Here is a 27763-nt window from a genome sequence, read left to right on the forward strand (position 1 = left end):
CTGTTAACATTTTCTCAGCATTTACAGAGGTCTGCCTCAACTAAATTAGAGCTTCTATAAGGCTACAGGATAATTACTGTAGTTATGTACCTGCCAGTTTCTAGTGCCAGGGAGCTGTTTTTAGTGCCACCTCCTGAAAGACCACCACTTGATGGACAGCTTGAACAGAATGGGGTTCATCCACCTCACAAATTGATGCGAATGAGTCAGAGAGAGTGTGTGGGAGTAATGACCAGAATACCTGCAACACGCTGAGATGGAGGAAGTACTTTGAAGTAACACAGGAGAAAAATAAAAAGCAGAAATACAAACTTTATAAAGTCTTGAGAGTTACTTTGGGTGAAGTTTTTTTCTATCTTGTTTTTATCTTACCTGTTTGTTCATTATTTGTTCAGAATTGTAGCGAGGTTAAATGTCTCTGACTGAAAAGATCACATTCAAAAGCTCTCAACAATGTGAGGGCCAACCTATTTTTTTCTTGATTGTTTGAAATCTGGCAACATTTGCCTGTTTATAACATTTCTCAGTTTTGTTTTTGGCAGTGTATCCTTTCATTACACAACCCCTTTACTTCTCATGCTTTGCTGAATACTTCCACCACACGAGCTATGTGTTTGATTTGATTGCCAGCTCAGCTATTTGACTTGTGTGCTACTAAGTTCCCAGTTTTGTTCGGTAATGAGAAGTGCTGAGCTGGTGAGTCACAGTGGTTGATTATTTTTCTCCTGCTGGAGTTCATGTGGTGTATCTGAGGTCAGCTCCCTCCTGTCTGCCTCTGCCTTCCTGTCTGCCCAATGTGAGCTCAGTCAGCGAGAGGAAGAGTGCATGCCAGGCAGACTGCTTCCACCTCATCAAACCTGCCCCTTGCCCCTTCTGTCTCTCCATCTTTCCTTCACAATGATTCACACACAGCGTGAATTGTCCTCTTGCCTCTTTTTCTCTGTTCATTCTCCTTCACTCCTTCCGACTATCTCTCCTTCAGACACCGACCTACTCTTAGATGCTTACAAGCACTCAGTGTGGTTCACACACGCAAGTGTATGAACACATGTAAAATTTATAACCTCATTTTGCTACTGCGGACAAAACGTGCCCTTGTAAGAGATTATTATGCAGGTTACATTACCAGGAATTGAGGTGCAAAGGGATTCTGTAACAGAGATGTGGCGAGCCTCTTCTGTATAATTATCCTCATGTCCTGCCCTCCAAGCTTTTCTATTCCCTCTTAATCCAAGCTGGCAGTCTGCTTTCCTACAGTTCTCTCATTCCCCCTGTGACTCAGGCATCTGCTACAAGAGTCTGTTTTTAGCCACTAATGTCAGTATAATCTTGTATTCTCTTGTGTCGTGTCCAGGTATTGGTTTACGTTGTGATTGGGTTTCGTGAACATGCACATTAAGTCTCAAACAGCTGTTAAAGAAGTTTTTTTTAACAGCGAAGTCAGTCTTAGGGGAGTTTACAGAGCATCTACCATCCACCTTGCACTTGAGTGTAAACATCTCTCTTTATGGCTGCCACATATTGTATCTGCAGCCACCATATGGCTCGAGCACTTAAATTTTTGTCTTAAAGACCCTGTAGTTAAAGGGAAAATCTCTGATCCAAATACAACCGCTGAAATTTAAAACACACATTGATTGCCGGGTTATTTGACACAGTCCTATTGTTTGGATCAATCGAGAGAAATCCAAGCCCTTGTATTGCATAATTGACTACACACATGCAATTTTTTGTGTTGAAAATTTACTTAATTTGGCCTCTAAGGCATTGCTCCAGTTGTAATGTTGGCTGGAACTCGGGGTGTCGTATTGTCAGAACTGCAGTAGTCGCCCCGCATATGTTCCTCATGTTACCTTGGTGCCAGAGAAAAGATGATTTCTCAGTAAGATTGTCCAATTTCCTCCCCTATTTCTGGAACCTTATTCAGTTCAAACCCCTGCAGTCATCATGTGCAGTCAATAGAGATTCTTTACTTATTTGTTTTTTGGAAAGATTGTGGCTGTTTGACTATAAAATGAAAAACATTTGTTTAGCAGGCTGTAATACAATTATTTATTTCAAGAATGAATTGATATGAATTGAAAGAAATTATATTACAGCGATTATGAAGTACAGTAAGGATTTCAATTACTTTGTGGTAATTGATGAGCTATTTAATTGTATTTGGTGCACACACAAACACAAGAGCAGACACCATTCTAGTTTAGGAGATGAGTTATTGGTAGAAGAAACGTCAGAGGCAGTGAGAACTCCTCCGTGGCCAATTCTTTGTGACAGTGTCTGTCGGGTGACAGTTAAATCAGATGATTTAGTTATCAGGGGGGCTGTGATTTGCAGTCAGATGCTGTCAAGCATTCCTTATGTTTCCAATGAAGAATGTGTTTCTCCTCGATGACACAGCACCCTGAATGAGATGTCAGGAGTTTTTATAGGCTGGGTGGCAGACTGAATTAGGAGTTTCTGCCATTTTCTGGCCCGGGCTGCAGGCGCAGCTGTCAACAGCTGTCAGACATTGCAATTTTATTTCACTTAAACACCGTGACAATGGGCAGGTGACTTTTGTCTTCCTTCCAAATTTCCTTGAAATCTGTTCTCGTGTAGGTGGATGTCTTCAGTGCTTTTAGCCCAAGATCCATCCCTTTTATACAAATAGGCTCAACATTGCAGCAATTGTGCATGAAAGTTTTATGCAAAACATTAATACGGAATTAATTTACAGTATAAACAAAGTATTGAAACATAAAACAGAAAGAAAGATTGTCTTAATGCCATTGTCTTCTTGCTCTAGGTATGATATGATATCTCTGAGTGGTTTAGTTAGTGTATTGTGTGGAACCAGGATTACTTTTACAAAATTGTAAACATTTCTGGAACGAAACATCAAACACAACTCAACTTATGAATTTCTATCTAATACCTTTTTGCCTGGAGTCTGGAGTCTGGCTGCCTGCAGGCATAATGAAAGTTTGACAGAAGTCTAGCTGTGCAGTAGAATAAAGTCTGATCAATAAGAGGAATTATGGCAGTAAGTAAGCGCAGTCCATGATTAGATTATTGGTGATAAAATGAAAAATACAGTTGTTGTATAACTGCTCTTTTAAAAAAATGCATTTTTTCACATTCCCCTCAAAGTCTGTGATGCTCACTGTGCGTCATGAGATGATTAGCATTGGGTGTGAATATAAGACCACTTCTCCAAGACATGAAAATGGGTGCCTGTCAGCACAAGTTATTGCTGATGTGCTGGCATTTTGGAAATGGCGTGATATGTGCTCTCTGTCTCCCCTCTGTCCACCCCTCCGTCCACCCCTCCGTCTCTCGTTTCATGTCTCACTGCTTCGGGGTTAATGAAATGCCCCTATTGAAGAGCTGGAACGAGGGCTTTCAACCTCCTCCCACACATTTTCTCAACCTGTGCCTCTATGCATGAGCACCAGAGACGTATCACCACTGACGAATGTATTTCCAGTGGAGAGCTAATGCTGATCTAAAGCTTTGCAATTATCCCTTTAATCAGGATGTGATTTTTGTTATTTTAATTCCCTTCTTAACCATTATACCTCTCAATCAAGCATATACAGGGTAAAGAGAAAATATTTAATTTAAGAGGGTTAACTTCTTAGGATACTGCAATTTAAATCATGATTTTCTCTTTTACTCTGCCTTGAATAGGCTACTCAGCATCCTTGAACTCACAAACTGTGACTACTGGTACTTCAGTGATGGATAGTAGCCAATACAGCTGCATTACAGGCAACAGATCCAGATGGCTTAAAGGGAAATAAGTATAATTTAAAGAAATTAGCATCATTTAGGCATACTCAACCAGTAGCAAACTCTTATCTAAGATTTTTGAGAGGGTCTTTTATGGCTTACGATATCAGGGACACACACACACACACGCACACGCACACAAGCACAGAGCAAGATGTGTGCACACTTAGTGCCATACTGTGGTCAGTGATGCATCACCTGACAGCTGACTGATGAAGCGCTGACCTTTTACTCCTGGCCTTGTGGGCAATTCTCTGCCTCATGAAACTGTGGTGGTTTGCATCCACTGACAATTGAGTGCTCAAATGAATTATGACCATGTGGGAGAATAATAAAAAGAAACAAAGACAGTGAGTGAGCCTTTCAGACGAGGGGATGAGGGGGATGAGAGCAGGGTGCAGATAGAGGGAGAGAAAGAAATGGATGCCCCAGAATCAGAGACTGCCTCCTGATCCCTCTCCGATACCTTCCATCTCATCCTCTTCTGTTCTCGTTTGCGTTCTTTGATCATGTTTACAGTGCAGGTGTTTGCGAGAGGTTTATCTGTAGCTTATCCCCAGTCTTTACTGTATAGTAGCTATGTTTCACCGCAAGCTAGAAAAATTAGTCAGGCAGTTTTCAAGCTGAGGAAGTTTCACTGCAGAGCTGTAAAGGGAGCAGGCAGCTCTCCCATCCACGTGTGAAAAGCTGCTGCTATTGAGGCTGAATCAAACAGGCTGTTTGATCAGCAGAAAATCTTTAAAGCTGAGCTACATGGTGTTCCCCTGTAGCAGAAATGCTCCACACTGTAGTTCCCCACTGTGAGGGTGTGAACTGTAATATTTTTAATTTTTTTTTAATTGTAGTTGTTGGTGTCTTTGCATGTCTTGTTCTTTGTGTGTTTGTGTGTTTGCACGAAGCTTCTACAATCTGTTTAGCTGCAGGTCTGTTTAACTTTTGATCACATTTTTAAGTGTCTTTATGTTTGTGACCTGATTATTTACCATTCTGATGCTCTGTAGATGGTAATACTTTCCTGAGATGTAACTATATCGCACATTTTGCTGTTGAAGTCCAAATCATTTACAGGGCATTAAAGTTGTGTGTAAGAGGAAAAACAACCCTTTATTCTACAGTGTGTATGTGTCTGTCTGCATGTGCTTCCGGGCTACAGTTTGAGGTATCTTGATGCTTGAAGAATGTGATATCTACATTTTTGCGACTGTACTTGTGTGTCTCTGTGTGTGTTTCTGCATGCATGTGTGTAGATAATTAGGAGGGCCATTTGCGGGAAATAGCTTTAGCTTGGTGAAAAAAACACGGCTCTTTCTTTTAATGGGATCAGTGTTGTGTCTATAGACAGAAAGCACTAAAACATTACATAGATAGATGCAAGTTATGAGGTGGCTAATGTTTAAAACATGCTCTACGGATGCAGCATGACCCTCTTAAATAAATGACTGCATCGCCAGGAGAGGGAGTCGTCTTAGGATTAGCTTTGCTGCGGGTGAAATGCTCTGCAGACTCTGTGACTCATACAGGCAGATAAACAAGAAAATGCGTGTAACAGCAGATACACTTGCACACACACACACTTACACAAATCCATCACACTACAATAAATCCCCATAAAGGTAATTGACTTAAGGCAGGTCATCATTTAGCCACCGCTACGCATCTATTCCCACACATGGGTGCACATAAACGACAAAACACGCGCACAGTATTTGGTTGGCAGAATGAGCACATCACCCCCAGCTTGATTTCCCATAATTTCCCTCCAAATGCCAAAGGCTTTTTGCTGCGCCACCAGCAGCATCTTGCCGCTCTGTTAGTTAACAAGGCTAGCCAGCAGCAGGAGAATTGGTGCCCCGCTTGTAACCTGCATGCAGTCCTGCTTCTCTACGGCGTCTTAGCTCCATAAGTTAAGCTGTACTCGTCTGAATCCTGATATTAAAGTTGGATTTATAACTGTCAAGCCATCCTGCTCATGTGAGGTTATGTTTGGCTCTACCTGTGGTTCTCTCGGGTTGAGAGATCCTTAATTGGGTGTTTTTTTTTAGATGAAGGGATTAGGAATTAATGAGGAGGTGTAGAGGGGTGAGGTCATATGGGATGACATACAGTTGATAATGGCTACCAAATACCAAACACAGCTTATATAAATAATAAAATGTTTAAACTTAACATCCACTAAAATGCTGAGCCCCTAAAATTATTTCTAAAGCTCTGAGCTTTATAAACATCTTCCTGCTTAACAAGTGCAGACGCTTTAAAAATGCAATGCGAACTACCACAAGCTGCACAGCCTGGCAGGGTCAACCAAAGTGCAGCCATCCTCAAGATACCAACCAAAATGGCTTTTTTTTTTTTTTTACGCACACGTTGTGAACGTCTTGTGAGAGTTTGGTACATTATGGAGAGAAAAGTAGTTTCCACATGACTTCTGAACAAACTGTAACATCAATTTGTACACCAGCAGCACCTTCCTTGAACGAAGCACTGTTCACTTATTAAAGCAGCTATCCTTGACACCTAATCGATTATTTCAACTGCCACTGCATATTTTTTATGGGAAACACTTCATGAAACATGAAATATTGCCACTACTTCAAACTACTCCAAAATAAGAATTGCTGTGCTTCCTTTGTGAAGTATCACCTGTTCTGCTTATTACAGACACAAATATAAATGCATATTGCAAGTCTAGTGTTGTTCTTTTTTCACATTTTAAAGTGTTTTTCTGTCAGGGAAGGGAAGATATAAGCTGCAGGCTTATAATGTCCTATAGATTAACTGCACCTATAATTTGATGTGCATCATCTTAAGCTGTTTATATACGGTATCACAGTTCTGTGTTTTGATATATTAAAGGCGAGTGTTGAGTCGCATGTGTGTAGGTAGTTGGGCCATCATCAATCATTCATATTGACATTTCCTTTGATCTGATGTCCCCACACATACATGTGACTGTGTGTGCAGTCAGATGTGTGCATCTTGATTTGTGCCTGCTTGAGTACAGCACTGTGCATGTAGACTCTCGTGTGGATGTGTGTGTGTGTGTGTGTGTGTGTGTGTGTGTGTGTGTGTGTGTGTGTGTGTGTGTGTGTGTGTGTATGTGTGTGCATTCACGGTTGTGTGTTTCCAAGCTGGCGTGTGTGAGTTTAGACAGGTGCAGGCTCCCTCCCTCTTATGCTGCAGGTTTAATTACCTGAGGTGTGGCTGACTTCCCTTTGCCAATCTGAATCCTTACCCTTGTGCCTAACAGAGTGTGACACAGTTTGAGTGCATAGCTGGTGACAGGTTGGGCCCTGTGACAAACTAAGGCAGGAAGAGGAAGTTTGTGTATTTCCTCAGGCTCCAACTCCACCTGAATGCTAAGTCTCTGAAAAGAGTTCCCACACTGACAAACTGCATCTGCTAACATGTACCATAAATGCCTGAATAAACACATACTGACAAGCATGGATACACATCACACATTCACACGCATGTGCTCTGGAAATAGTAGACGTTTAACATTAGTGCTCCATGACTGTGTTATACAGAGGCTTAGCTCTCGAAGTGAAGTATGTTGTGAAACACAAAACCATCTTCTCGCTTCAACCACACTATCATTCCAAATCCCATCCCAACCACCACCCCCCCTCACCACCCTTCTCTTGTTTGGCTCTAAATCTCCCATCTTTGTGGTAACTAGGACCTCAGGCATGCCTCCAACGGCTCCCACAATGCACCAGCACAAATTACATTTTACTCACATGGCTGAGCCCCCTCCTCTCCTCTTCTGCGCTTCCCTTTTCATGGCTTTACTTCTTTCTCTCTTCATTTTCGCTCCTCTCGTCTCCTCTCCTCTCCTCCTCCTCTTGTCCAGCAGGGTCCGTCTCCCTGACATCAGCTCATTTCTCCCCGACTAAGTCCTATTCCGACTTAACTGCTGATATATCTCCAGTTGATGCGCTGTGAGCGCCTGAAGCTCCCTCCGCGATCAACCCTGTGCTGACTGCTTATGAGGAAATGAGCTGTATGTTCAGCTAATGGCTACAAGTAGCATCAAAACAGTATCAAATTGCATCGATATTCAAGTGCTGTAATAAATGAAATATGCATCTTACTGCCATCTTGTCTGTTCTCAGAAGCCTTTCATCTTCGGCAGTCTGCCAAAGCATCCCTCAAAGGGTACTTTGGCATTGTGTGTTTTAGCAAATTGAAAGTGGCTTTTATGCTTTGATTGATGGGGTTGGTGGCATTCAGAATACATAAGTGGACAGTGATGGATTCTCATTCAAATCAGCATTTTGTGTGCAATTGATTGGTAGTCAAACCCAGGATCATGTAACCCTCAACCATCTTGAAATGAGAAGAATCTGTCCGCATATTTGCAAATCACACACTGCTGAAAACCTGTAATTTTTTTATAATGTGCAGAAAATGCAGTTAGTTGTCTCTCCTTCCATTCTGGAAATTATAGGAAGGCATATTTTTTTTGAGAAAGTAGCTCTCCACGCAGCCACATTAAAAATGCTCGTATGAGAGGCAGGACAGACAGACAGGCTGTCAGAGAGGGAGAGATTCTTGAATAGGGACAAATTATCGCTTTAGAAAAGTTGCATGATAATAATGGGCGTCACTAAGCCGCGCAATTTGATTGGGGGGCGTGAGGGACGTGTAGAGGACATTTATCAGCGTGACACAGGACACAATGCTCTTTGTTTGATTGGTTAAATTAGTGGGAGCTCATTTGCTTTCATGGCAAAATCCTTTACAGTGCTTTTTTTGTTGTGTTAATTAAGCCGGAGCAACCATTTTGTATGCTGCTAGGGTACTGGGCCGCAAAGGAGAGAGAACGATCATTGTTATTCCTCTCTTGCACCTCGGAGGCATTGTGGTTTGTTTTTTATATGATCTGCACCAAAGATGAGCTGCTTAAATGTATATTTGCTAAAATTAGTTTGGTTTAGTTTTCCTCAGACAATTACCTCCGCTGAATACACATTCTTCAGAGTTTTTCTCTGTGTGAGCTGGACTGTTGCCAGCATCCAATGTCTCGTTACAACAGACAACAGACTTCTTACAACAGACTCATTTAACCTGCTGAATTTTTTGGATGATTAAGGTTACAGAGGATTAAGGCTGTGTTAAATCTGAAGATTGCATTACTCAGGGTGGAGGGAATGACTTCTCATAAATTTGCAGTATCTGTTACAGCATTTATTTAAAACCTTTCTTAGCAAGAACGGTATCCTCATGGAATTTCCTCAGCTAAGTGAATTCACTGATGAATCTTTATGAAACATTTTGACCTGTGATGTTACGGTTGGTCACAAGGTGCTGCTGTGCATTGGCTGCTCTTCTCAGTAACATCTTCCACAGTGAAGCTGAAAATATGATGAGACGAGAGACTGTTTACCAAAACTAAAAACAAGGTTTGAAAACCAGTAATCTCTCAGGATTTGAAGAGTAATCGCAGTGTCACTGATAGCAAATAACACCATAAATCCCCTGCAGATGTTTTGTGGTAATTTTGTACTTTGAGAGTAAAAGTTACCACCACCTGAAAGTTCACCCTTGTCATTTATTTAATATCAGTCTATTCCTACAGCTCTGTAAATTTGTTTACCCTAGAAAATTCTCCTATCATAGTGCTGTGTAATCTGTTATGTTTGCTGCTCTTATAGCCTGTAGTATGGAACACTGTGATCCATTGAGGCCGTAGCCTCCCACCTCACTTTTCACACTGTCTCAGACAGCTGACCTCTCATTAATTAAAAATCAGCTGTCAGACAAGGTGTGAACTACAAAATACTGACAGGCCTTGTTTCAGTTCAGCACATTTAGAGGGCGATTTTTGTTGTGAAACAACATCAAGCCAAAATACCATGACACAGAGCAGTACTCTCTCTTACTTCCTCCAAAGAAAAAAAACATGTCTTTTTCCATGGCCTGTTTTATGTCATTTTCCTTTCCACTAATGGAAGTTTGTTGGGGGTGGTGTTTGGATGCAGGTCTGGCTGATCTGTTCCTCTACAGTGTAGATGCAGCTGGGATAAAAAGCTCATATGACATCACGGGGACTGATGTGATTGATATGAAAATGCACCTTACACCTTCACTCAATGACTTTCATTGGCTCAGTTTGATCTTGGTGATCACACGTTTTTGTCTGTGTTTGTGTTTCGCTGTTAAGGAAGCTAAGCTGCGTGAGCTTCTGGATGTCAGCACCCTTGCGGGGAAGATGGAGAACAGGATGCTGACGGTGGTGAGCGGCCCTGACATGGTCAACATCACCTACTTGAACTTCATGGCCTTCCAGGAGGAGACGGCTAAGGTAAATATTTTGCACTAGAAAAACTGATGAGAACGATGATAGTGATAACTACCTTGTTAAAGATACAACTGAAAGCAGCTGTTAAATGCAGTGTGTATTACTATTGGGTGAAAACCTTGTTCCCTCAGCTTTAATAATTTCAGTGTTTTAATTGAGGTCTTAAATTCACATCTGTGTGACTTGACTGTTGAAATGTTTTCAACTGAATAAAGTGATATTCTAGGCATGCAGGGACATTGTAATACAGATAACACACTGAGGAAAAACATTTAAAAATGCCTTTGTTAATATTCCAGAATTGAAACTTTGAAATAGCAGATGGTTCAATTGACACAAAGGTTAATTGAAATTATGAAAAAGCTGTGTAACAATAATGTGATTAGTATCTCAATTCCTCATTTGATAGGTGGTGATGAATAGTTGAAAGGGTGGGATTAAAGCAAATTCCCATTTATTCTCTGTTCAGTTAGGAGGCATTTTAGGCTTTGGATAAAGGCACCATTTGTCTTATGGGTGACGCTTGAAACCTAATGTTGAAATAAACTTATATTAGTGTGTTTTTCTGATGTCAAATGGAAATCATCAGCTAACCCACATGTGTGAACTAATGTCTTCATTTATTCCTAATACATAACTGAAGTAAGAGACCACCTCATTTAAGTCCTCTGCACGTTTCTGTGTGTGTGTGTGTGGGTGTGTGTGTGTATCTGTATGTTTGTGTGTTCATATGTTTTATTTACTGCAGGAATGGGCAGAAGAGCTGTTCAGCCTGGCGTCCAACCTTTTGGTACAGAACATGTCCAGAGAGGCCTGCCTTGAGAAGGCGTATGTCAACCGCACACACATGCTCTCTATGCATACAAACACGCATGCACACGCAAGCAGTCACACGAAAAATGTTAGTACACAATCTTTGAGATAAATATGATAATAAGATCTGATAGAAACAAACAAAAAAATGTCAGTCACCACAAGCGTCTTATCAGCTATACTGCATTTTACATGAATACAAACAGCAGGAAAAAGTAAATGAGACACATGACTGACTCTAATGCCAGATGAGCTCTCCCACTACAACAGTCTGAATACACAATGAGTGCTTACTTACAAATGCGTGCAAAAACATATTTGTAACATGCATATGCAGTCAGTGCACAAAGTATGCAATAAAACATCATTAACCAGCACACAAAGACAACTTTACACATATACAGCACAAGTATATATGGACATGTACTGTACACACACACAAACAGGAGGTAAGAGGCTGCTTTTTACAGCTCCGCAAGGCAGCCTGAGGGTTTAAGTTTATAAAGGTCACTCCGCCTCACACTGATGGAGAGAGTAAGGAGAGAAAAAACAGACAGGAAGGAAGAATGGCTGTGAATAAAACAGCTGAAAATATGTATTAGTTCATGAACCCGACTCTGTGTATCTCAGTTGGCTTATCTGCGTCTAAACCAGCGAAAAGTGTGTATATGTGCCAGTGTGTCTGAGTACACGTTCATATGGTGCTGTAGCTTTTATTTTTGTTGCTTTAATGACATAATGACAGACCAGTGACAGTACAATAGATCTGTAAACAGGTCAAATTGTTGCTTGCAGCCACACTGCTGGTGCCTAACGATAAAAAGGGAGCCACCAAATCATTGGGTCCAGTCTATTACATAAATCAACCCGCTAGCCCTCATCAGTGACTTTTTGTCCGATAGAACAGTTTTTATCATCAATCACCCTCACACCACCTCTGATCCTGTGTAATAACTGTGTCTAACGGCTTACATGACCACATTCATATTGATCTGATTGGAGCACACACACACACACACACACACACACACACACACACACACCGATCTATGGTTCACAGCTGATTCATCTGTGCAGTCAGTGACTGAGTGAAGCTCATGCAGAGTGAACTTAAATATGAATCTGCCGTATTGTATTGAGAGAATATGACAGGCTCTGCTGGGTGACAACTCCCAGCTGTCTGATGTTTATCAGTGAACAGAAGCCATTAACTCGCACCCCTGAGGAGGCTAATTGACTTATGAGACAATAAAAGTGGCCATCGACCACATAGAACAGAGAGTTGAACAGAATTGAACAGAGCAGGTTTCGCAGTCATGCTGGTTGTTCACAGCAGCAGTTGTTGTGCACCGCTTGCTTACAAATAAGGCGATCCTTTGTCATACCACCGCTACAACATGAGGAGGTTTTATTCCTGAAGTGATGTTGATGTTCCTCTGCGTGTGGTTAATTCTCGTCGCTTGCTCGTGAGGCTGCGATACATACTGAGGGGGGGGGGCAGCATAGATGGGAAATGTTCCCAGCAACAGGAAACAAAATGGGAGCCAGCACGTCTTCAAATAGCTGCTTGCTACAAGATTTTCTTTTGACATAAGTACAATAGGACGTAGGCTGCTCCTTGAATAATGTGGCCCTGTGCATCAGCTATTAGGTTTAAAATTGCATGTTTTACAACGGGATGACCTATGACTGTGCTAGCAAAGAGGGCAGTTACCAGTAGTTTTATATTTCTTCTTGAGACAAAAAAGTGGATGCTGAGAAATAAATATTTGTTTTGATTTTCATACCAAACCTTGCTGGTTTGGTATTAACTAGAGGAAGAGAGAAGACAGGGCAGGCAGGAAGAGAAACAGGGACAGAGGGCTATCGAAAGAGAAAGCAGTGAATAAAGAAAAGGATACAGATGCAAGTAATGTGTTTTCCCCCACTCGCCTTAATGAATAATACAAGCACTTGAGAAGCAGAGGACGGCATCAAGAAACACCTAACTGTTCCTTCCTTGTTTCTTTGCTCCCATTGCTTTCTCTCTTATCTTGCCTCTAGGGTCATTTCCTTTTTTTAAAAACCAATCTACTTTAGTGACGTCAGCTATTTCTTGGCCAACACTCACTCCTGTTGTTCACTTCACATTTCCCCTTTTCGGAGGAAAAGCACCTCAGACAAAACCTAGTCTGGCCCTGTTAACCATTACAGTTGCCAGTGACTTTTCCTGTGGCAACCGGCCTGCCCTATAAAGTGGACACTGTAATGGATATTAATTATTAGCCAGCAGCCACTTAAAGCCCAGCCTGTAATGATGGCTCCTGTTGCAGCTAAGCTATTTATAGCCCAGGCTGCGCTGCCTGTGTTGCTGCTGCTGCTGCTGCATGGCTCTGTGCTGCCAACTGAAGACTTCCAGGGATTAGCCAAAATACTAACCTGTCATGTAAACACAGCCGAAATACTCTTGCCTGTGCAGTCGAACGCTGTGTATTTTATAGTCACACCACGGTGATGCACGCTCCGTGATATGAATCTGCATACTTGCTCGCAGACAGACATGGCAAATGGTTCTGGATGTTTACATCAGTCACACATGTAAACTTAGGCAAAACAAATAAATCAATTTAGGCCAGTACATTACTCACAAAGACAAACGGCTGTTTACATGTTGTGTAAGGTGTGTGCTCTGTCCACTGCAGATACACTCGACTGAAACTGCAGCTCAACCCTGAGGGGCGAATCCCCGTCAAGAAGTAAGTCTCTGTGACTCATCCTTCTCTCCCCTGCCACCTCTCCGCTGTTTTGATCAATTAATGTTTTCCACCGCCTTCTCTCATTATTATCTGTCTGCGTATGCTTCAGTTTACACACATTTTGTATATGTGTGCATTTTTTAGAATATGTTATACCATCCTTGCAGTGAAATTTGCTCCATTATTTCTACCCCTGTCCTCTGTCTCTCAAGAGCTGACCCTTATTGGTTCTGTGCATGTTTGTGCATGTGTGTGTGTGTGTGTGTGTGTCTGTGTGGTAGCATGCCCTGGACAAGCTCTGTTTATATCCGTCACTAACTACAGCTGAAAATGTGCCAGTATGTGATGTCTGTGAGAATTTCCTTTTTCGTGTAACTTTTGTGCATTTCAGTGTTTTTATCTGCAAGTTTGTCATCAGCTCATTGAAAATCCAACTCTCTCCATCTCCATTAGTCAAGTCGAGCTTTCAGGCAGGCAACAGTGAACTTCTGCGATAACCTCCCTCAGAGCCGCAGAGGAAAACAGTGGGTGTCAACACAGAGAGGCAGAGAGACACTCCTTGCCGTTTAGGGAATTAACCTCCTAGCTGGGAGGACATGTCAGCTCGACTAATGTCAGCTTGACTCCGTTCCCCCACTGAGCATACAGTATGTGTTCATGGATCTGCACTGGCATACCTCTGCATGTAATTAAAACAGGCTATGGCCAATGGAAACAGATCAAACAGCCAGAGGTAGCTGTAATGATACCAGAGTTCATTGCAGTAAATCAGATTTATTGTTCATTGTAGAATAAAACAGCACAGTAGGCCCACCGCACAGATAAAGCAATGCCTTTCCCTGCACTCAGAAGGATTTATGAAGCAGAACAGCATATGATAGTTTCATTTTGAGTTATTTGGGTACATGTGTAGTGAAGATGGGAATATTTTCTCTTCATGTCTTTTGTTTATTTAAACAAGAGAAAAGGTTAGAATGGCATAAGGACTTTCTTAGAAACTGTGATATGATAATGATCATAATGATATGAAGAAAGTTGTGGATGCAACTTTATGTGCTCGTCATTCATAATATTTTTCTTTTTTTATATTCTTTTTAGAGAATTGCACACAAACATTTTACATGCATATGGTGTTGCTATCTGGAGTTTAGGTGAACAGCAGTATTCAGTGTACACATGTATCACCTTTGCACGTCTACACTCACTTAAATCAGTCAAACCCATTGATTATATATCAATGAGGGAAGACAAACTATCAGAAACAGCTTTGGTTTTTTTGTTCTGCAAATAGTCAGTTATAATTTTTCATCTAGGCATTTTTTTTTTCTCATTTTGAACTCTCAAACTGTGTTTTTTTTCCTGGAATTTTTGGTTGCATACTTTCCTAACGACCATATTTTGCATTGTTTTTAGTTTCAGTTTTTTTCCACTTCAATTCTATTACTGTTTCCTGCTGCTTCAACATCATTTTCTCACAGGATATCCTCGATAAGTATCAGTAAAAAGCTATGATAATTTCATCAGTTTGACACAAAGTATCTTAGTGAAAACCCCTCTATCTGTGTGGTATTTTCTGTGATTACTCAGAAGGGTGTGTTTTTGTGTCCCTGCAGTATCTTCAGGATGTTCTCAGCAGACAGGAAGCGCGTGGAGACAGCCCTGGAAAACTGTAACCTCCCTTCTGGCAGAGTGAGACACCAAAATACTGAATTCCCCTCTTTTTTCAGTGTTACTGTTTTCTCATATTTCCTCCATCTCTGAACCTGCGCCTGTTTGTGTCCCTCCTCTGTCTTAGCCTGTGTCTCTTATCTTAGTCTCCGAGCTCTTTCATCTTCTCCATCTATCCATCAGTCTGCCTTCTCGCCATTCAGCTCACTCTCTATCCTCCTGAAACAGCAGCTGATTGCTGCTTTGTTCATTTGTTTGTTGTCTTATTTTCTGGATGTCTGCATGACTTCCCACTCAGAACTGATTTAGCCTTGTTTATAATAAAACAAATAGACCCAGTGGGAGCAATAGAGATGACAAAAGCTGTTTTATCTTTACTTCTCTGAGATATCTCTAGGGAGAAGGTGCCCCCTCATGCAAAGAGGTGTAAACAGTCCCCCAACACAGCAAACAATCTCTGTATTCCAGCAGTAGCAAGCAATTTGCATATTTGGAAGTGGGAAAAAGCAGTTTAGCGGAACCGAACGCTGCTAAAACATATGCATGTACAGTGGGGCAGACACATTGTAGTTGTAAAGGTTTCTGAAGACGAAAAGACAGGCATACACACACACGTACACACGAAACAAGCTATACATAATTAGCACAAGGAGAGAGCAGGAGGTAAAAACGTGTTGCCGTATGAAGGTCTGGTGGGATTTGCTGTTGTTCCAATGCGCAAGTAATTACAACTAAACGGTAGTGCTGTTAATCCCTCAGACACACACACTAACAGGCAAAAGCGCATGCACAACACAGCTCACACCAAGGTCTTTAGAATGACTCATTGAGTATCGGCGGGGCTTGACCTGCATCCCCCTCCCTCTGTGCATCCTTCCTCATCTTCTTTTCTCTCGCTCCTCTCTAAGAGTGTTTGGTTCTGCTCTGTTTCTTGCTGGCACGATGCTACCACTCACTGCGGAGCACGCTGTGTTTTCATCAGGCCCGTTTTGGCTCGGATAGCTCTATAAGGAGCCATTGTGGCCGTGGCTTTTTGTTTAAGTCAAGGTGCAAATTCCATGCAGTCATTATTTGTTAGTTGTTTGCATTTGAAATAAGTATTTGTGGGTAATCGCTTCCAGGGTGGAGCCCAGAGGTCGGAGTCAGCTAAAGAGCATACCATTGCATAAAATATGTGTCTTACTTATGGACACATCAGGAGGGTTGATAGATGTCTTTCAGTTAAACAGTCAGCAACAGTGCACGGTATGATTTTTACAGAAAATATTATTTAATGTGCACAGACTGTGTAAGTCAGACAAATCATGCTGAAGAAGGGCTCCTCAACCCAGAATAACATTTTCTGTACAATTCATGCAAGAATGGGTTAAAAAAAATGATTTCTGCTTAAGTGGCAAGTACAAGTAACTATAGAAAACATGGCATTCAACAGTTTTCTCTTACATAAAAACAAATTCATGAGTGGTCCAGGCCTGTTATGTGAGTCATGTACAAAGAGTCTGCCGTTCTCCACAGGTGAAAACACTTGTTTGACTTTGAGAATCATAACGGCTGTGGATTTGGATTTGAATATGTAACCAAATAGATTTTTTGTTCACTGCAACAATGTGATGTGCATCATGGCTGCCAATTTACTGTCAAGTTTTACAGAGGTCTGCTTTTTTTTTTTTTTTTTTTTAAATGTTTTATTAGCTTTTAGTATTTTTATTTTTATGAGAATTTGCTGAATTCTATTCGGAAAACTTTGTACAAGCACGTCTTAAAGAAAGAGAGGGTTGGGATCAGAATATGAAAATGTTCTTGCATGAAGTCCATCGTGTGCAAACTGAAAAATTCCACAGAAGAAGCAAGAAAGCACACAAACAATACCAAAAAGAAGTGATAATATTTAGCAGTACTAGAGGACCACTGGATATGTCTTTTTCAAACATCTCATCATAAAACAGTATTTTTTTGTTTGTTTGTTTGTTTTAAGTATTTGGGACACAAATGAACTTACAGATACCATAGATTTGTAGTTCTTGGCCGCATGCTGCCCCATAATTTGTGAATGTATGCATGTACCATCATGTATCTGATCATGTTGCTGTTGTTGTCTGCTGCAGAACGACTCCATCCCCCAGGAAGACTTCACTCCAGAGGTCTATAATATGTTCCTGAACAACATTTGTCCCCGGTCTGAGCTGGACCACATCTTCTCCGAAGTGTAAGAACCATGTTTTTCTCAGTTGTGTCTGCTTTTTTAAAGGTCTGTCCGGGAAGAAATCATCTTGGCAATCACCAAAGAATACAGACATTTCCAGTTGGGAAGAAAGGTTGTTTGAAAAAGTTGAAACAATGTGAGAGTGATTAATTTGATATTAGTTTTTTTTTACAGCCATCTGTGGCTCTTTTCAGACTGCCAGCAAGATAATGGTTTCCAGGGCAATATGGCTTTTCAGGTTTAAGACACCTGCTTTTGCCCATTAGAGTTATCATAAGCAGTTAATTAGTATATGAAAATGTGTTGTAATGGCCCTGGTTGTGACTCCTCAAGCCTGGACATGTGGCTCCTTGTGCTGCAGAAGCAGATCTGCCCCTTGGCCCAGAGGGACTCAGACCATCAGCCGAGGCAGCATGCCAGCACGACCGAGGCCACTCCAAGTCATAAATCTAGATTTTAATCACAGTTAAGTGAGATGGCATGAGAGCCAGGAGGATATGGAGATTATAATTTAGTGGAACAGGCTTAGATATGAAAGACGTTTTAATCAAATCTCATGATTTACTCAACACAACATTTAATCCTCAGCTCCTTTGTGCATCTGTTGCTCTCCCTCTCCACATCTCTTAGTCGCTTTAATTACCGCTCCTCCAGCCATCATTTCTCATTTTATTTTCTTATATTTCAATTTTTGAATTCTGTTCTTGTTCAACACGTCGCTTAGTAATTATTCCCATGTTTTCTCCACGCTTGCCTATTTGTATTCCCCCTCTCCTCTCCTCTCCTCTCCTCTCCTCTCCTCTCCTCTCCTCTCCTCTCCACAGCGGGGCTAAGAGTCGTCCATACCTCACTGTGGAGCAGATGACAGAATTCATCAACAATAAACAGCGAGACCCTCGTCTGAATGAGATTCTCTACCCTCCTCTCAAACCAGAGCAGGTCCAGCTGCTGGTGGACAAATATGAACCCAATACCTCGCTGGCACAGAAAGGTCAGTGACTCAAATGTCTGTAAAAACAAATGCAGGCATACTAACATGCTTATGTGTACGCCTAAACACACGTAAACACAAGAGTCAGGAAAGTTTGCCATTGTGTTTTGAAGTAAGAAAAATATTTGGAAAGCACAGGCAAACACCAACCTCTTCCAACGCTCCACTCCAGCTCCCACCACCGATAAATTTGGTAGGGTTGTTGCCATAGTGACAGCCCTGCTGGTGTCCAAAAGCTCAGAAAGTGAGGGAACATAGTGGGATGCCAAGGAATTGGGATGTTAGAAGTTTAAGAAAATAAATGTTATTTACAAGGGTAGGATTACAAGAATAGGATCCTTGAGTAAAGAGAGAGTGTGAGAAAGAGGGAGTGTGTGTTTGTGTGTGTGTGTGTTTGTGCTGAAAGATAGTTTGAACAAGTGGCAAGTGGATTGCAGCAGATAAGTCGTGGCACTGTAGTATACAAATGCACATTCAAATATACTTATGTGCACACACAAACACTGTTCGGGAGTGATAGTCATCTTTCTGTTAACTTTCATTATAACAGTGCTTTACTGTGTTTTATCTCTGTAGTTAATGTAATTCAGAAATCTCCTTTTTTCTCTCATTCTTTCTAAAAATGATGGATTGACAGAAAAAACTAAATATCATATATGATCCATAATATGTGGAAAAGATGATTGTCTTGGTTTAAATCACAAATAACCCTGTATAAAGATATCTACAGTGACAGAGAGAGCTCAACGCACTTGAACTGAAAGAGCAACAACTTCTCACCTTGCTGTGGCGATGTACAAGCGGACTGCGGGGTGTGTCAGTACGTTGTGACATCACTGTAGGTCGTGATTACATGTGCAACAGAGCAGACTACACCCAAACACCCCCTTCAGTGAGGGTGGGTGTGACCAGAGGTGTAGCACACGTATAAATTTCAACCAGAGAGGGCAGTAAACACATTTAGAAAAAAAAATAATAATAATAACACTGCAAAAAAGTAAAACACAAGAAAATTAGACATGAAATGTATAGCATACAAAATCACACTGCAAATAAAAAAAAGAAAAGAAAAATGAAAAATGAGGACTGAAAAACACCCTAATAGTAAAAGGTATCTATCTACAATCTCCAGTTATATCATAATAATGCAATCTGAATTTTGAAACTAAAATAAACACTGTTTGCTCGTTCTCCAACGCTGTTAATGAGTGGTGGACTTCTGCAAATAGTGCACTCAGGCATCTTCATCAATGTGGAAAATTTGCGATATAGCAAAGCTCAGTCTTGCTCTGAATGGCTGATTTATGAATGAATTTTCATCACTTTCATGCAACATACATGTTATCAAATTGGCAATGTATGTCTCTTTAAAAGTGGTGAACATATAGGTAGCAGCGCCCATGCAAAACCGTCTACCCGCTGAAACTAAACACACAATCAAACCAGATGAATAATCATCATCAACACAAAACTGCACATTTGAAAGCACATAAAGAAGCAGTCTTAAGTTTAAAATTGGAACATCAAAAGTGGCACCAAATAATTCATGAACAACCGACATGGATGAGCACAGTGAATCTAAAACGCCTGGACACGTTGCACTTTCATGTTGTCTGAAGTGTCAGTGGACAGCGAGCTGCCAAAACTGGAGAACATCCCACTCCAGATATCATGCATTAAGGTTGGGTATGTGCCAATTCACATTTTAACTGTGCTAGAAAGTGTGTTGTACAAGTGTGCCAAAAATGGTGACTTATTTTATACCATGTTCACTTTATTATCTAGCACATAACTGGGTTGTTTTTTCCCATCTGAAAACACAAAAATATGTTGAGAATTCCACCTCTATTTGAATTATTTATGCTTATTCGTATAAATATATATATATATATCTTATCCAGTGTTAGTGTATTTTGTATTTCATGGCCTAGAAATCACCAAAAACCAAACTAAAGAGCCAGGACCACAAGCACTGTCTTTTTCAAATAGAGTTTAATGTCAGATCTGTGTGCACAAACATTTGAATTTGAATGAATGGGATTTATTGTTACATTGAAGAATTGTTAGATTCATACAACTACATCTGAGCTGAACAATATCACTTTATGCCACAGGATGAGTAAAATGTTTATGTTTCCCATGCAGGAGCAGTGGATGCGGCTCAACCTTAATAGTACAATAGACCTGTTGATTATCTACCTACTGTTCATCCAAAACTTTTGTCACTGTGATGCAGATCTGAAGTTTAGTACATGGCTGAATATATTTTAAAATATTTGGAGAACAAACAACGTTGTCTGGAGGCTCTTATTAAATAGAGTTTCTGTTTTAAAATTAAAAAATGCTTTGTTTCTTTGTTGTTGGAAGCAATTTGAAAATATTAATAAAGATAATGCTGGAAAAAATGCTAATCTTTACTGCCAGAAGAGATTGTTTATCTAAAAAGCTGTTCACTATATCATCATTATGCCAATCACATTTGCATGTTTTATTACTGATTGCATATAAACTAAATTGACCTCATCTGAGTCAAGCAGAACACAATTTTAATAATCTCTCCTGAGTAAAATACATCCTTTTGTGGCTTTTCAAATGTGTGACAAAATGAATCAGGAGTCCCTAAATCATTTTTAAACCACATTCTAATATCCAATTTGACCGCCCAGTGGTTGACTCTGATCACCGTGATGTGCTCGTACTGTGATGGCGTGTGTGCTCATCCTGTCCCAGGCTCTCTGGAAGCATGCCCTTCTCTGTCCCAGTGACAGATTTCCCCATGTGAAGTATTTATCTAGCCGGAGGAAGTGCTGCCATCTGCTCTGCAGAGGGGTCCAGAGTTCCACATGCTACCTTCACACACACTCATACACACACTTTTTCCTCTTTCAAGGACACTCACACATGCATGTAGAAATGTACATAGATTTATGGGTGGTCATGCACATACTAGGCATTTACATTTAGAATTCACTGAAAAAGCATTTTGTGGATGCATAGATGCATTCGCCTTCGTAGGTCCTGTTTAATTTAGGAGTAGTAAACATTTACTTTAAAATGTTATCTTTTCTGCTCACTCTCCTTTCTCTGTCTCACTTTCTCCATTTCTATCTTCGATTGTGTGAATATTACACCCTTCATTCATCTTTTCAGTGCTCTCTCATTGTCTTGGACTACTTTAGTCTGTGCTCGCTCAAAGGTTTCAATATTATTTGAAAGTGAATGAATAAAATGCTAAATGAAACAAGACACTTGAAGTCTCTTACATTTAAAGTGGCTGGTAGCATATCATTGCATATTCATCTTCAGTGATTGTAGAGAGGAAGCTCTTTGTCAGTGGTTTTGTCAGTTGTGTCCACTCTTGTCTTACAGGTTATCATTAAAATCAGAATGAATTTCCTCTGCAGTGTCCTCTTTGCTGAACAGAGTCCTTATTGTGGCTGAAAGCCTTTTTTTTTTTAAATGGGATTTGGATGTAGCCTTTCATATTCTCCTCCTTTCAGATCCAACTTCACCATTCAGTCACACCTTTACAATCTCACTCAGGTACACCTCTAATCCCAATCATGTTAACACCATTTTTCTTCGTAAGACCTACAAATGTCTTGGGATCTAGGGAAACTCTGTGTCTATATCTGTGTGTGTGAGTATGGTACAGAGGTTAAGCCTCAGCCTGGCAAAAGGAGGTCCTGGCAGTCACCAGGGAGTAAGACGCTGAATGTGACTGAGCTCAGATGTCACAGACAGCAGCCAGCGTTAATTAGTCCAGCAACTCTGCAGAGGGCGGCACCGCATTAATTAGCATAAAGTGGCCGGAGGGACCTGCTGCACCCGTCAAGCTTGCATCACTTAGCATATTTAGCATAACGTCAAGTGAGCGTGTATGCGCGTGGGTGGAGGAGGCTGCAAGTGTTTTAGGTTCGCTTTGAGCACTTGCTATATGCTGAACAAAATGTAATCCATGCAGGTGCGGTGTGTGATGTGTATGGTAATGCATATGGAAATTTTAATCCTGTGTCTGGATGATTGGAGATGTGAATGTTTTTCAAATGCTGCTTATTACTTATTTATTCAGCAGTATTCACTTTCTACAGCACGTTCAGTGAAGACATGATCTCAGTGATGACAGCAAAAAGGCAAAGCTTAACATGAGTGACCTTGACAAAGAAATCAAACATGGAAAGAACAGCTTCAGGGTAGTTTTCTCAGATCCCTTTTTGGCTTATTATGGACAGTAGCAGTGTTAGTGGAAGCAAGTAGAGCCTGAAGTGTTGAAAATTATTTGTGTATTATAAATACTTGGTGAAATCAGAGGAATTTTTATGCATTTATCAAGCTAGCCACCTTGAATTTTTCTAATAAATGCTGATAACATCATAATATGTAAGAAACTGAAACACAGAAGTACAGCATAGGCTTTAAGGATTAACCACAAAGGCTTTCAGCAGACAGTGAATTAGGCCTCCTGCTAATTTGAACTACTATTGTAATCTCAGTGTGGCTTTAATTAGTAATTAGGACCATTTTTGTAATGTAACCTCTAAAAACATTTGAACACAGTCTTCCAACTGTTTATTTGAATGCGCCTGCAAATATACTTTATGTACACAGTAGATTGTACACACAAATATATGCTTAAAGTATATACAGTATGTGTACATTTATACTGCATGGCTCTAGGGATGGCAGTTGGCGATTACTGGTAGTTTGGTGGGTTGTTCCACCACTTTGGTCCAGACTGGAATGTCTTAACAATTATTGGATGGATTGCCATGAAATTGTGTACATACAGTCATGGCCACCTGAGGATGAATTCTAATGACCTTCGTGATTTTTCATCACACCACCAGCAGGTCAAAATTTGGACTTATCCAGTAAAATATCTCAACATTTCTTATTTGGATTAGCACAAAATGTTGTGCAAACATTCACGGTTCCCAAACAATGAAACCTTAATGTTACAGTGTTACACTTTCATTTGGCTTTTATCCAATGTGAGGTACATATGAGAGTTAAAACAACACAAGCAAGGATCTAGTCAGGATAGAACAACACAAGTGCTATAAAGCTAAGTGCATAGAGGCAATGCATAGAGTGCATAGAAGAGGATAATATACATTTATGTATTTTTTTATAAGTCCATCACTTGCGGAGGTGTACGCAAAAGAGCTGATTCTTTAGCTTTTTCTTAAAGATCAAGAGGTACTCTGTGGATCAGATCTACGGATCGGAACTACAGAGGAGAAGAGTCTAGTTAGCGACTTAGGGACCTGTTGTCGTGGTGGTACAAGGCGCCTTTTATTGGCAGACTGTATTGAGCAGGAGGGAGCGTAGACCTGAGTGAAAGGACCTGAGTGAAACTGAATTGCTCTCTGGGATAAATAAAGTTGTCTAAATCTGAATCTGAATATGAATGAGGGAGTTCAGGTAGGCGGGAGTCGTTTTAGTTGCTGTTTTGTAAGTGAGCATTAGGGTTTTGAGTTTGATGCAGGCAGCAACTGGGAGCCAGTGGAGGGATATGAACAGCGGGGTGATGTGCTGTTTTTGGGCTGGTTGAAGACCAGACACGCCACTGCATTTTGGATCATCTGCTGAGGTTTGAACGTGCATTCCTGGAGACCTGCTAGTAAGGAGCTGAGATAGTCAATGTGTGATTTCACAAGAGCCTGCACCAGGAGTTGTATAGGGCAAATTGACACAAGTGCGCAATCAAGGCCAGTTGGTCATCAATAATGACACTCAAGTTTCAGGAAGACTTTGCTGGTATGAGTTGGGCTAATTTGAGCTGGAAATTGATCTGTTGTTGTGTGGAGGGACTGGCTGGGATGACGAGGATCTCAGTTTTAGAGAGGTCAAACGGAAGATGGCGTTCCTTCATCCATGCCGAGATATTGGCAAGGCATGACGAGATCCGTGCCAAGACTTTGAGGTCTTCCGAGGGGAACATTAGGATGACGTTATGTCATCAGCATAGCAATGGTATGAGAAACCATGGGAGTGGATGATTGTGATTGCACCAAGTGAGGTGGTGTATATTAAGAAGAGAAGGGGACTGAGCACTGTCCCTTGAAGAATGACGTTAATGACGTTGGTGATCCACTGGCTTTGCATCTAGTGCCAACCAGATTCAAATTTGATATGAGTCAAGTGTCTCAACAACAATAAGATTGCTTGCCATGAAATTTGGTACATACATTCATGCCACCCTTGGGATGAATTATAATAACTTCTGTGATCATTTGACTTTTCATTTGGCACTGACATGAGGTCAAAATTTTAATTTGGCCAATATTTTAGTGTACGATCAAATACTTGCAACAAGTATTTTTTAATGCATTGAAGTTTTTTTTTAAGGGTTTTTCATTATTCAAATTGAGGATCTAAGGACAGAGGATGTTTTATTGCTGTACAGATTATAAAGCCGCCTGAGGCATACAAATAAAAATTGACTTGATTTGACCTTTCAAATTTATCATCTTGAATAACATGTCTGTGCGCTGTGGTTTGTTTGTGCAGGTCAGATCTCGGTGGAAGGCTTTGCCAGGTATCTGAGTGGTGAGGAGAACAGCATCATGCCCCCTGAGAAGCTGGACCAGAGTGAAGACATGACTCTTCCCCTTTCCCACTATTTCATCAACTCATCACACAACACATACCTCACAGGTACACACATACACTTCACAAATCAAAAATCTGTTGCGTATATAAGCTCTGCCTGTCTCTCTGTCTGATTTGCAATCACAGACTCACACTCAGGCTGACTTTATTCCTGACTGATTGCAGACATGCATCCTCATTCATCCTCACGTCAGCAGGTCACTCGTTCATTTATATATACATTTATGGATGCGCAAGTGAATACACCCGACTTTATACCTCACTGGTCAGTCAATCAAATGTGCTGGCGCATATCAGGCCCCCTCTTCTGCGTTACCTCTCAAGAGGTTATCCAATCAAGTCATGCCATGAGACTCAATTCATTGATATTCATGAGTTAAATATTTCTTTAGACTGGTAGTCACAGTAACTGGCTCGCGGCAGTGCACAGGCATGGCAGGCACCATACAGAGGCCATTTTCTCTTCAATGGATATTAGAATTCATCTATTCAAATCTATTCTGGGGGGAACTGGAGAGCATTGAATCTTTCAAGTGGATCAAATTTCTCCAGCGATGGAAAAAATGGAATTTCTGTAATAGGCCAGCCTCATAGCCTGCGAAATGAAGAAATGAGAAAAACAAACAACAGGTCCTTGATTTCCTCCTCACGAACACTGTTTTTCTTTATGTATTTTCATTGTGACACATTGTGATATTATAATAAGCAACAGAGAGATGCAGTAATGCAGAATACATGTCTGTCCTTGCTGTATTTATATTTCACGACTTTATAAGAAAGATCCACAAATGATTATAAGACTGACAGCAGCTTGTGCAACATATTCATTCATGTTGATGTATTTCCATCCTATTGTTCCATTGTAAATTAAAGTAATGTTTTGTGCAGTGTACAACACATGAACCCATTATGTAAAAAAAAGTGTTTCCCTAATGGAGGTTTAATAAGGATGTCTGTCAAGAGAAGAGAAAGAAAGAGTTAGGAAAATGAGAATAGGAATGAAAAAACAGGAGGAAATGGATGGTGCTGCCTGAAATGAAACACAGATCTGCCTCTCGGTTTGACACAGTTTCCACCATATTGCAGGAAAGCATGCTGCTTATGCGAAGAGATAATTGCTTTGCTAATGGTGACAGGGTGATGAGATTTGCCTGCTTCAGATAACGACGATTGTATTGTTTTACTGCACGCTAGTAACTAATGTGGTTAATGAGCTCTTGAAAAATGGGAGGACATGCTTTTATAGGCATCCTCATACTTTTGGGATCAATATAACAGTTACCTGAAGTGGTGTTTGTTTGTTTGTGTGTGTGTGTGTGTTTACTTATGTACAGCCGGCCAGCTCGCAGGAAACTCTTCAGTCGAGATGTACAAACAGGTTCTCCTGTCAGGGTGCCGCTGCATCGAACTGGACTGCTGGAAAGGTCGCACCACAGAAGAAGAGCCTGTCATCACTCACGGCTTCACCATGACAACTGAAATCTCCTTCAAGGTAACACAAGTGGCGTAGACTGATAGCGATTCAGGCGAGGGGTTGAGTGGGGGTTTGGGGAACAGAGAAAGAGGGAGTGTGGGCTGAAATCTGAAAGCTGTAATCCACATGTTGTATACATCATCCATCTACTGCAATAAACACTGATTGGTTGGGAGAAATGTCAGTGCTGAGGTTTGGCCAACACCCACAACCAACTGTGTTTTAGTTCAGTGATTCCCAACCTTTTTGATGTTTTTGTCTGAATCCCACATCCCTATCAAATTAACTCAAGTACCCTTTCATTGACACCACCTGTCATGTTTCAAACGTGTTCATTTGAATTGATTTTAAAGTGGATGTTGTTGTTGTACTCTTAGATATTTTGGGGGTTAAGAATGGGCTCCAGTTTCTGAGTTTTTACCTTTATTTCTGTTTGGTAGAAATGTGTTTGCCCCCTAGTGCACACAATAAGGTGCAAGTGTGTTGGCAGGCATTTATGTGTGCAACAGGGCCACTACTGGCCATTTGGGTGCCCTAAGTGTAATTGCTTCATGGTTTCTTAGTCCTGTGTCAAATGTCCTTGTTAGATTTTATCATATTTCATCAACCTCATCTTGTTTTTTCTAAGTCAAGTTTTAGTTGACTAAAAGTCTTGGCATTTTAGTCTTATCTGAGTCAAAGAAAACTGTAACTATTTTAGTGTAGTTTTAGTCAGTGAAAACTGTTGACATTGTAGTCTTTTTTGGCCTTCAGATTATATTGAACATTTCAGTCAATCTAGTCAAGCCAAAACCAATATTTTTTTACCGTCAGGCTTAACTTTGTCAAGTGCAATGAAACAAAGCACGGGGAGAAGGGGGAGGGGGGCACCATAATTCATTTTATTATTTTGAGCAATTATGTATATTATATTACCTATAATGGTCTAGTGGTGCCTATTGTGGTTGAGCGCAATCTTAAATTTAAATAATTCATCATTATGATTATTAAGATGATCATTAGACTGTTTTGGTGCCCCCTCCGGCACTTGGTGCCCTACGCACAGCATGTGATGTGTGTGTACATAGCAGCGGCACTGATCTGCAACTTCAAACACCAAGACACCAAGGTGCAGCAGCTTATTTTTTAAAAAAAAGATGTAAAGCAAATGGAAAGGGAAAGCTTTAGCTTTATACTGTAGGTGGTT

At 40.7% G+C, this 27763-nt stretch overlaps 1 protein-coding gene across 3 annotated transcripts in view; it reads left to right on the forward strand.

The window, feature by feature from the left end:
• LOC121882298 (1-phosphatidylinositol 4,5-bisphosphate phosphodiesterase beta-1) overlaps window positions 1-27763 on the forward strand; it is a 111909-nt gene that overhangs the window by 52464 nt on the left and 31682 nt on the right. For 2 of the 3 annotated variants that reach the window (XM_042390444.1, XM_042390443.1), the window contains exons 4-11: window positions 9941-10081; window positions 10827-10906; window positions 13573-13626; window positions 15240-15315; window positions 17400-17500; window positions 18322-18488; window positions 25002-25148; window positions 26438-26595. In XM_042390444.1, coding sequence (XP_042246378.1) covers window positions 9941-10081; window positions 10827-10906; window positions 13573-13626; window positions 15240-15315; window positions 17400-17500; window positions 18322-18488; window positions 25002-25148; window positions 26438-26595 — 924 coding nt within the window. Of the gene's footprint in view, window positions 1-9940; window positions 10082-10826; window positions 10907-13572; window positions 13627-15239; window positions 15316-17399; window positions 17501-17872; window positions 17963-18321; window positions 18489-25001; window positions 25149-26437; window positions 26596-27763 lie in introns of those variants that run through there. The other variant, XM_042390445.1, reaches the window with a different exon arrangement.

The sequence above is a fragment of the Thunnus maccoyii genome, chromosome 17, assembly GCF_910596095.1.
Source record: "Thunnus maccoyii chromosome 17, fThuMac1.1, whole genome shotgun sequence".
Taxonomy (NCBI): Eukaryota; Metazoa; Chordata; class Actinopteri; order Scombriformes; family Scombridae; genus Thunnus; species Thunnus maccoyii.